Below are 12,343 nucleotides of genomic sequence, written 5' to 3'. Positions count from 1 at the left end.
CGCTAGTGATGTGGCGCTACAATATTTGGCTATGTCTTGGCTACTTTAATATTATTTTTACGTGTTTTAGCTGGCAACACTCATTCGACCATGAAAGGGAGCCAGTATTTAAACGAGGCTTAATTTTCTAATTTTTAACGATACAATAGCGACGATTATTATTTTAAAAATTTTTTGTTAGGCTAAACATCGATAAAAATTCAACGCGAAGTAGGTTAATAGCGGTATACTAATTACGTAGGATATACTAATATACTATACTAATGTATTTTCTCATACTTTTCGGTTATCCGTTTTTTCAGTTATCCGACCCACTTCACTTTCCAATTGAGTCGGATAATCGATGCTCTACTGTATTTTAATATCTTAAATGAATTAATGAAAACTATAGTACATCTCAACGCCTGACGATATATTAATAAATTAACAAACGCCTAACTAATCGGGCTATAATGTGGCTATAATTAAATAATAAATACAAATGAATTTGGTATACAGATTAGTTAGGCGTGTGTTGGTTTTTAATATATCGGGCATTGAGATGTATTATATTTATATACATATATACTCTTGCCGGGGACAGAGATAGCTGGCTGAGTGCCGATGTGGAGATTCTTATTGGCCGTGAACGTGGAAGCGTCTCCAGCCAGAGCCGTTAGTAACCGTCTAAAAGTGATCACTGGTTTGTTGTAAATTATTTATTAACAATTATAATTATTTAGAGATGGCGCCTAACGCTTATTTGTATACGAAATTGATTTGTATTTATTATTTAATTATTGCCCAATTATTTAGGTGTTTGTTGGTTTATTAATATATGATCAGGCTTTGAGATGTATTATATTAGACTTATAGTATAACTCATATATTAATAGCACTTTTCAGAACTTGAAAGCACTTTTCAGAACTTTGCAAGCATTGTTGCCAGATAAACATGTAAGAAAATTGTAAAATTTGTGATTGAAGTAAGCCCAAAAGTGTGCAAAATGACACAAAATTTTGTGCATTTTTTAAATGTGATTATTTTGATTTTTCTATATGCAATTAAATGTGTAAAATTTTTGATAGGATGCAGTTGAAAACTTCTTAAGCAAGTTCATTTTCTGGTTGTTGACAAGAATTTTCATTTACTTAAGCAGGAAATTTCCTTAACATTTTATATGGAAAAAATTTACACAAGAAAAAATTTGACTTTCGAAATTAAACTTCTTACACAAGCAAACTTCTAAACACGGAAACTTCTTAACTGAATCCTACTATACATATTTATTATTGCAATTGTCTTTTACTGTTTTATTATTTTAAAATTTTATATCTATTCTTCTTCATACATGAAAATATTTTGAAATAATATACAGTAAAGCATCGATTATCTGAATGTCGATCAAATGAAATGGCAATTAACTGAAAGCTTTCCAGTCGGAAAATTTAAATTTCCGCTAGTGCTGTGGCGCAGCAATCTTTGGCTATGTCTTGGGTTACTCCAATATTATTGTTGTTGATGCGCGTGTTTTAGCTGGCAGAACTGGTGCGACCATGAGAGGGTACTTAAGGACGTGCCAGGATTTGAACGAATTTCAACATGGAAAAGGTTAATATATTTTTTCGTACATAATCAGTTAACCGAAAAATTGATTTTCCAAACAGCCCCAGTCCCCAATTGATTCGGATAATTGATGCTTTACTGTACTAGAGAAAGTTGCTAAAATGTTGTTCCAACATTTGTTCTGTAAGTTATGCTTTTATTCATTATATAAATGAAAAATCAGGCTAGATACCACTGAATCATTCTTTTAATTTACATTTAAAACCCTGTCAAAGATAATCTTAATAAATTGTGACTTATTTTTGTTTATAATGTACTGTACATTTGAGAAATTATCAATAAGAAAATTTTAAAAAGTTAAAATTGTTGAAAATAATTTATTTTTATAATGTATTGCATTTTCTTTTTATATCTGTACACTTATGTGTGTTATTGCATCTCTAATGCCATAACAGCTGTAATTCAGATTTTTACAAATAATAATCTGCATTAAAATGTTTATAAATTAAAACTTACCAGTACAAGTTTAATGAATAACATTTTAGCAGCACTTAAAATATAGATACTTAAACCAGCTTTCATATTAAAGATGAATTAATTTTATTGTAAATTAAATGTATTTGTAATTTTATAACTATTTATTTTCCATTAAGTTTTCTTTTAAGAATTGGTAATGGTTTACTTAAATTTTCACATTAATTAATTGAAAACATATATTTGGGCCAATAAGTCCTTGGAGTTATGTGGATGGGGAAACAGAAAACTATTAAACTTTTGGCTAATAAAAAATATTATTATATACATTTTTTTTTAAATATTAATATATGAGCCACTTTGTTCTACATATTATCTCCAGCATCAGAAAGATCTTCAAATGCCTATTTGAAGAATGTTAAAGGAATTATGCTCAGAAATTTGGTCACTTATTCCTTAAGTTTGGAACAGCAGCTACTACTAGGAACTAGTAAGTGAGGTCTGCAAACTGTGTCAGAAATCAAAAGTGGGTTGTTTTTCCTTCCCAACAAGCACTTGTCCACACCAGCCATGTCACAAAAGCAACAGTTGAACAATACAGATTTCAAGAGCTCCCAATTCCAAACAACCTGATATCACTTCTAATGACACTACTCTGTTTTGCAAGCTGAAAAATCCGGGCCAATAACATTTCTCATTGATGAAGTGAAAGAAATGATGACCAAATTTCTGAACATCTTCATCCAACATGCTTTAAAAAGATATTTGAAGATGTTGTTGACCACTGGAAAAGGTGTGGAGAAAATGGCTCACACATTGAAAAATATATGTATCAAATATTGCCTTTTTATTAGTATAAAGTCTAATAGTTTTCTATTTCTCCATCTATGTGAGGACACATTGACCCAACTTATACTCTTATAAACTACAGTAGAGCATTGATTATCCGACCCCCGATTAACCGTCATGTCAGTTAACCGACCGTTCTAGTCGGCAAATTTCAAATGTCTGCTAGTGATGTGGTGCTACAATATTTGGCTATGTCTTGGCTACTTTAAAATTATTTTTGTTAAATTTTTGCATATTTTAGCTAGCATCCTCGACCATTGAAGGGAGGCCAGTATTTAAACGAGATTTAATTTTCTAATTATGAGTGGTTGTTTGTTTTGTGAGCAATAAAATAATTTTTAACGATACAATAGTGATTATTATTTTTAAAAAAATTTGTTAGGCTAAACATCGATGAAAATTCAACACGAAGTTGGTTAATAGCGATATACTAATATCCTAATATACTATACTAATAATGTATTTTTTCCTTCTTTTCAGTTATTCGAATTTTTCAGTTATCCAACCAACCTGAGTCCCCAATTGAGTCGGATAATCGATGCTCTACTGTAATTTTGTTGGATTCACTAAAAGTTGTCAATTTATATTATCAATTTATACACTTATCTTCAAGTTCAAACTGCGTGTTTTTTTAGTACTAAATTACTATTAAAATTACTGCTTGTTATAAACATAATTAATCCATTTATAATTAGAATTAATTTTATAAATTTTTCATAATTTCAGTTACATATTGATATCAGTCATGGAGAAATAATCCACTCACCTGAAATTAAAGAAGTTGACTTTTTTAAAGAGCATTCTGAAGCTAGATTGTCTGAAAGCTCTCGTGAACATAATGTAACTAATGGATCTTTGTCAATACCTACTAATACAGAAAATCTTCCTCAAAAAAGTGAAACAGCTCCTGAAGTTGGTAAGTGATAATTAATAATTATAATAAATTTTGTAATTTTATTATTTTCATTCTTTTAATTAATTGGATCTTTATATTTGTAACTTCTGTTTTATTTTAATGTTATTTATTCAAACAAAGAATATATCTATAATGTTTAATTTAAATAAATTTAAGTAAAATTAGATGCAATACATAATAAATTGTAATTATAATTAATTAATTTCACAATAAAATTTAAAATAGTAAACATTTTATTTATTATTGGATTTGAAAGATATGAGAAATTATAACAGTAAAAATAAGTTCAGCTTGATACATTTGAGAAGCTAGGGGTTAAATATTACCTTAGTATTCTGCAATTAGTTTTCTTTTTTGCTATTTAGCAATAACTATCTTTTTCTTTTTCCTGGACATAAGTATAATGTTTTATTAGTAGTTTTATTAGAATGGAATACAATAACTTCAGCTTTAATTAATTTTTAATTTGATTTAACTGTAAAAGACTTACACAATATTAATTTACCTATTGCCTTGTATCATTAGAAACACAAAGTTTTTGGGATTGTTTTCAGTTAATTCTTCATTTAACCTGTATCAGGTACCTTGGGATCAATTTGACTCCAGACATTTTTCAGTGTTATAACATGAAAATGGCTTTTTTTCCACATCAGAATATGTACTAATGGAAGGAGACTTACATTGCTTTATCCATTTACAATATCTATTTTGTTTTTATTCATTTGGGGTTATATGGACCCATATAGCTTTAGTTTTACATACAATATAAACTGGATTTTATGTTGCTATAATAAAACTGGAAATTACATAATACTGTTAATTACTAGTATGATTCGTTAGTTCTTACAGTGCGGGAGTAATTGTTTTTTTGTTCTCATACGACTTATTAATTTTTTTATATTGTATTATTGTTAGTTGATGAATGGGTTCATATATTATCAACTGTTAGATAGGCATTGCTAAAGAGTATCTTACTATGATATTAAAATAGATAGTTAAGTTATAGCAGGTACAGCATAACCAGAAAAAGAGGCTAAGATCAAGATGTCAGCTTATATCTCAGAAATCAAGACAGTAAGACAAGAATGAAATAACTACATTTGCAGAAATTACAGTTAAATCATCCATAAGAATTGTGAAAATAAATAATATTTTCCCTATGAATTCTTTTAATGCATTAAATGAAAACATAATAAAATTTTTGTAATTCATATGAAACTTTAACAGTAATTAATTAATTAATACAGGTTTTATGATTGTAAATACCGTAGACCCCCCCTATAAAATGGGTTCATATAATTCGGATTCATATATAAAACAGTGAAAAAATTGTGACTGTATTCGTATGAACATGCTAAAAGAGACTCCTATATAATGGTAAAACGTCATTGCCAACTCATGTCGCGACAGGATTGGTCGAATCTAGACCAATAGCAGATATTGCACAAACCGTTGAGTTTAAACAAGCAGCCGACCTACTAAAAACTATTTATTATTTAACATCCATAAAAATTATATTTATAATGATGTCTCCAAAGTTCAGCAAATTTTTTGCAGAAAAATAATTTATCAGGAAACGCGCACCCCCATTCGATGCATTGCTCTGCGATGAAAACAAGCTTAATTAATTAAGCAATGGCATCATCAAACGGTGCACACTCAGTAAGTAATCCTACAATTTTTTGTTTATAGCATAGTTTATATGGATTATTCCCAAAAAATTATACGTGTTTTGGAAATGTTGAGTCAAATTAGTCTAGAATCGATTAATTTTATGGAAGAAAACCTTTCAAACAGCTATAGTCCGTAAACTGCATACATGCCAGGCTGTGATTGGCTCATGTATTTAAGGACTTATAGAACATCAATTTCATAAAGAATGGAACATATCTACCGTGTTATAGGGAGGTCGACTGTATTTGTAAGTGAAAAAGATTTTAAAAGTAAATAATAACAACATAAATTATGTGAGAAAATAAACAATAACAACCATTTGTTTGCATGGGGTCAGTGTGATCCCAGGTTTGTTCCTTTCAATAAATGTACGTACAGTGGAACCTCGGTATACAACCTTAATCCGTTCCTGATGTTTGGACTTATACTGAATAGGACATAGACCAAACCAACCTTTCCCATAAAAAGTAATGTAAAAATGATTAATCCATTCTCACGTAAAAAAAAATGGCTGGCTTTAAACACCTTGCTTTCCTATGTATATAATTCGTCTCTGTAATCCAAAAAGTTTTTGTTAGACGGACTCACAGCAAAACTTTTAGTTAGGAACTCACTTTTATTCTTTAAAAAATGACATATGCATTTCGGGTTGGTATACTCATCCAACCCCTCTTCAGTGCTAATTTTTCAAAAAACAATAAAGATTTACAATAACCAATACATGACATAAATACATTACAGAATATCACTACTTACTTACTCTTAAAGTAAAAGTTGTGTATGGGCTACCACTACATCTGAACACCAACTATTTGTTTTCCATTTAAAATGCACTTGAAGTGTTTGCATAACATCTCTTCTAAAAACCATTATACATAATGACTTTACTGTAAACTTAACAAGTGTATACAATAACCAATACATTACAGACCTTTAAAATATAAATAGCATACGAACAACCAATCTAACTAGCAATACATTAGAATACCACTTTTAAATCAATCGCAATAACTTCATTATTTTATTACTATATAGCGCCCTCTATCATTTTGTACCATCTAGAATCTATTTGCATCCCATCAGAAATATTTATTAAATTATTTTGGTTTTTCTTAATTTCTAAGTGTTCTTTAAATTTACGTTTATATATGTCCTTTTCATGGTGTAGAATTTTAATATTATTGCGATTAATTTTACATCTATTGTTTTCCGTGTGTTCGTACCATGGCGAATTTTTATATCTCAATCTGATAGCCGCTTCGTGTTCCTTTATTCTTACATCTAACACCCTTCCAGTTTCACCTATATAACTACATGGATTCATACAGTTACATTCTATTTTGTATACAATACCTGTCTTTTTTAACAGATNAACCATATAGAATATAAATTTTAAATTTACTTGTTAAATTTAGAATATAGTATTATAAAATATGAATTAGAAAAATTATTATAAAATAAAATGGTTCCCAAGTTTTACGTATTTGCATGAGGTTATATAGTATGAGTATGTAATAAAGCTATCTTTTTTGTAAAATGAAGCTAATTCAGTAGTTTTTTTATATTAATATTAGAACTTTAAAGAGGATATTATAGAAAGAATATAATTTTATGTAAATCACTATTTTAAATGAAACATTATAGAAAAGTTCACAAGTGGCTTATATCAGATATTATGTTTGTTTAAAGATGGATGATGATGATATAAAACTATAAATTCAAAATATAACTTTAATAATGGTTGCAGTTATGATTTTTCTAACTAATAATATGTCACATTAAAAATATATTAAACTTTTTAGAATTTTTGAAGATATATGCATGAAATCATAACACACCTGTGCATATATGTTTTTGAAATAATCCAATCTCAAGTAATAAAATTAGATTTTACATCTTTTAGCTGCTGTTATGTAATTTTATGTAATAGAATTACTTATTATAATCACAGATATTGTTTTCAGTCATCTAATAATATCAGAATTAGCACTTTCCAAAGCATACAAGTTAAGCAAAGTTTTATCTTTATTATATTATTATTTTCAGCTAAATAGAGTCAAAACCAATTAAAATTTCCTATGAGTGTTTACATTTAAAGCACTGATTAAGCATTAATCATTTCATTTTCTCACAATATTACAAAAACTAGCAGGCAAACAACACTGGATGAATTATTTTTATCAATTCTAAGACACACCATGAGTTTACAATTGAATTATAAGATACTTTATTTTTATGGAGAGAGAGTTTTTAAAATTGGCTGAAAGTTTAAAAAATAATACAGAAATTATGAAACAGATATCAGACTACTTTATTTCTGTACTCTGCTGTATAAGCAGTCATTTTTGTTTTAACATTTTCAAGATGATATTAAAAACTTGCATTTTAAAAAATTAAGACATATTTAAATTAAACACTTACTATTGGTGAAATACATTTGAATTAATGTGAACATTGAGAGAGGTATTGCAAAAACATTTATTATGTTACAACACACCACATGATTTACTTGCATTGATACTATTGATTATTTTGGACATTAAATATGAGAAAACCATCAATTCAAAACTTGCCATGTTATATTAATTAATTGCATAAATTATTTAACGTTTTAAATATTTAAATGCTTTAAATAACAATATTATACTATATGGTTGCTAAGTTTTTGCCAACCAACAAGTCTAAGATGCATTCCTGTTTTGAAAAAGCTTTGATAAGTGAAACTAGTGAATTTTAAAACTAACTGCCTGACTGATTGTAACTAACTTTTCAAAAAACATATTACCAAAACTCAAATATAAAGTATTGATATTTTTAGAATAAAATAATTTAATTGATGCCTCCAAGTTTAGTTTTGATCTGTTCAGTTGAATATAAAAATACATGCTACTTTTTTGGATAGCCAAATGTTTTATTATGTACAAAACTGTTTTTTGGCCTAAAAAGGCTGACAATATTTAAAATAGTGTTTCTCAAATGGGATCCCAGTTGTTTTTTTAACCTGGGAAATTCTTCTCATCCCAGAAATCCCACAAATTTCTTAAAAGTTCACTTTTTTTATGTTTTTATTTTGTGTTAAGGTTGAGGAAATTTTGCAAATAGAAAGTATAATTAACTCATAAACTGTCAGAATACATTTGTATTTATTTATTTTAAACCTATGTATTAGTTTTTTTCAATTTTTCCTCATTACGGCAGGTCACAAATGGTCAATAATCAATACGTAGCTTATTTGTGGCAGGACTCTGAAAATTCTTTACTTGTCAGACCTATAATATCTGGAATAATTGTGCTTATGCTGTCTTAATTTTTAACCATGCCCTTAAAAAAAATGTTTATTTTATTTAAAATGTGTAGTTTAATTTTAAACATTTTTGTGTTTAATATTCTGTATGAAATAATGGAGTAGCTAGTAATATATTGTAGTTTAATACTAAAAACTTAATAATCTAAATTGCAAATTTGTTTTTATATATATTAGGTATGGAGATAGCCCATTCTTTTCACATTCAGAAGATAAAGCTTTCTCAGATTATTTGAAAAAAGGGCCTTGGGATGTAGAAAAATCTGATACAAAAAAGTCAACAACAGAAACGATACTTCCTTTAGAAAAAAATAATAGGTATGCTGCACTAAGAAAAACCAAATTTATACATTAGACAAAATATATAAACTTATTTCTGTCGAATTTTAGTTATTTTTCAGGTCGAAACAGAAAAGAAATAGTAACATCATCATCATCTACCGACGAAGCTCAACGTAAATTTGGTAATGCAAAGGCTATTTCTTCGGATCAGTTTTTTAATAATAATTTTGATTCAGAAGTAAGTACTGTGAATTTTTTCCTCTAATTTATAATTCTCATTTACAATAAAATATTAAAATTTTCTTTTAAAAGTATCAGAGAAAATCAAATCTCTCACGTTTCGAGGGATCAAGCAGTATTTCTAGTGAAGATTTCTTTGGAGAATCAACTAGGAGTCCAACTCATAGTTATAGTGGTCCTAATATGTATGATATTAAAGAAGGTGTTAAAGATGGAGTAACTAAAGTTGCTTCAAGACTTTCAAATATTGCTAATGGTGTGATGAGCTCGTTACAGGTATATTGAAATTATTACTTCATATAAAATAGCAAATATTAGAAAATAAATTAATTCTGAAATTGTAATAAGTAGTTTCAATCTAACAAGAATTTATGTTGACGATACTTTGCATACAATATGAAAAAAATAAGAAAATGAAAAGAAAGTTTTGTGTAGACAAGTGTTTAAGAATTGCACATCAAATCAAACTATAGTACAATCCCAGAAACTTGACTCTTGATAACTCGACATTCCACAAAACTTGTCACATTGCATTTTTTCTCTTTTTTGAACAATCTAATTTCTTCCTCTATAGCTTAATGCTAGGATCATGTTATCATTATTCACTAGCAACACCTGATAATAGCATCATATCCACATGTTAACAAAGAACATGACCCTTTATCAAAGGTATCACTACAAAACACCTCAATGTGAATGTCACAAACTCGAAAGTAGCCACTAAATAGCCAACAGATTTTAATTTAAAATGTAACTACAAATTATAATAATCTATGTACAATACTGTACCTATAGTGATTATTTTATGTATATAAATTTGCACATATAATACCTTTACCAAAATTCATTATTTAGACTAGCATTATTATTTTTACAACATTAATTGAAAGTTCTAACATATGGTTTGATGCAAACATTCCTTAAATAGTAGATAAATAAACAAACAGCAGTACTTTTATCATTAAATTTTATTTTTTTGTATTGCATGTAAAGTATTGTCAACATATGTAGTTTCAGTGTAGCTTGAGCTGTTAGTTAAAGCAATTAAAATTATGCAATAAACTTCTATTTACAAAATCTACAGATAAACTAATTCAAAATGTTAGAAGAATCTTTTACTTCCTAATGAAACATGAATGTTATAGCTGCTTATTTGTATTCATTTCTACATGCATGTAAAAATATCATATGACTCTCACTCCGTCTTCTCTATAATGCACATTATTTTATATAATATGGTGCATACAATGTGTATATTACAAAAGAATCTGATGCGACACACTTCTTACAGTTACAAAGTCTTAATTTTCATTTTTCTCATTAAATTTTTCTAAAAGTAAATATGTAAGCATTATTTTTTAAATGAACAATTCTAAAACACCAAAAAATAATTGTAAAAAAGTTTTTATTGTACTATAAAATACAAGATATAAGCTAGAATAATTGTCTGATGCTTTAATGAGTAAAAAAAATAACACAAATTGAATATAATTGTTCTGTATTAAGTTACATGACAAAATCGTTTTCAGTAGTTTAGTACTAAATTTAAATAAATTTATTAAGAAAAAAATTACTTGGTTTAAACCACATGTGTGTATTGTTTTTTTCATTAATCTTCTAATTATATTAGTTTAGTTTCTTTTCTTATTGTTTTTATCTTGAAATCCTGCAACCCTTGAATGACTAATGAAGGTTTTCTCAATTTATCTATTTCAGCGTAAATGATACGCTAATCCAACTAACATCTTTAATTTGGTAAGCACCCATTCACAAGTTACATGTTTATTGTGAATTTGTTCCTTTCAATCTGTCATGTATTTTTTATATATATATATTTTTGTTTCCTCCTCCTCCTCTTTAACCATGTGCCTTCTCATATAGTCATAAACAGTTACTACTTACGAAACATGATTTACATCAAGTTTTTTAATTGTTTTTTTATTCTAGGAACATTATAGTTNTTATACAATTTTTTTGTATTTCCTCATCATGCATCATGTCCTTCCAGAAAAAGACTTTCATATGTACACAGAACTGAAGAACTAAGGACCAGTCAGATCCAGGCCATAGAGTGGATGGTTCAAAACTTATCTTTAAAATGAGTTGTTTTTTTGTGACATGTAGGTCACACACTGTCACAGAGAAGATAATGCTGCTGAACAATAGTTCTCTTGTGCAATTCTGAATGACCCATCACAATAGGCATCCCTGGGGCATGACACTCCACGAGAATTGCTTTTTTTATTCTAGGAACATTATAGTTATTAGTGCCACAAATTTTTGGATAAAGGAAACACAGCTGATCAGCGAACACGGTGAAAGTTTACGAATTCTTTACATAAAGATGTTCACACAATGGTTGGATCGTTTTCAGTTTTAAAAAATCTTATGGCAATTTCAGATTTGTTGATGAAATATATAATGCTAGGTATGGTAACTTCCAGATGCTGTAGAGTTAATTTGAAAATAAGACTGTTTAAGGATATTAAAAATATGTTATGTTTGATTTTGGGGAAAAATGAAATTTTTTTTCTAATCTTACATAATTCTTTCTAATTATTTGTATATTAAAGCTGATGAAATGTAAACAATCTCATAATTTTTCAAAAATTTCAGAGATTTAAAAAAATCCATTTCAAAAAAATTAAAATGTGAAATTTTTAGATGTTTTAAAACTCTGACAGTTTTTAAAACAGTTTTTTGATCATTTATTATTAAATTAAAAAATTGTATTTGGTTAATTTGGTATTAAAATATTTTTACATATAAGTTGATCTGTTTTTCAGTAAGAATAATTTACGAAAGTAAATTTATTTTCTAACATCTAAAAATATTATTAAAAAGTAGAAGTCATTCTAAATGAGAGAGAAAAAAATAAATGGCAATAAAAAAACATTTTTATTAACATTTATGCTATTTATCATACGTTTGGTCACACTTTGTGTCGAGCAATTGCCGAAGTCACCCAAATCACAGGTATTTGTAATCATTATTGTAAATTTTTATACTGACATAATACATCCTCATCTCTGTTTATTATTTACAATAAAATCTTTTA

General features: G+C 27.7%; 1 protein-coding gene across 1 annotated transcript in view; it reads left to right on the top strand.

The window, feature by feature from the left end:
• LOC111635154 (ADP-ribosylation factor GTPase-activating protein 2-like) overlaps positions 1-11,866 on the top strand; it is a 53,662-nt gene extending 41,796 nt beyond the window's left edge. The window contains exons 7-10 of the mRNA XM_023380021.1: positions 8,941-9,081; positions 9,154-9,283; positions 9,358-9,561; positions 11,536-11,866. Coding sequence (XP_023235789.1) covers positions 8,941-9,081; positions 9,154-9,283; positions 9,358-9,561; positions 11,536-11,553 — 493 coding nt within the window. The 3' untranslated portion in view covers positions 11,554-11,866. The remainder of the gene's footprint in view (positions 1-8,940; positions 9,082-9,153; positions 9,284-9,357; positions 9,562-11,535) is intronic.
• The last annotated feature ends 477 nt before the right edge of the window (positions 11,867-12,343 follow it).

This window comes from Centruroides sculpturatus, unplaced genomic scaffold (assembly GCF_000671375.1).
Source record: "Centruroides sculpturatus isolate CEXI.00-Female unplaced genomic scaffold, Cexi_2.0 scaffold827, whole genome shotgun sequence".
NCBI lineage: Eukaryota > Metazoa > Arthropoda > Arachnida > Scorpiones > Buthidae > Centruroides > Centruroides sculpturatus.
The sequence above is the reverse complement of the archived record's forward strand: the minus strand, read 5'-3'. Positions and strand labels throughout refer to the sequence as shown.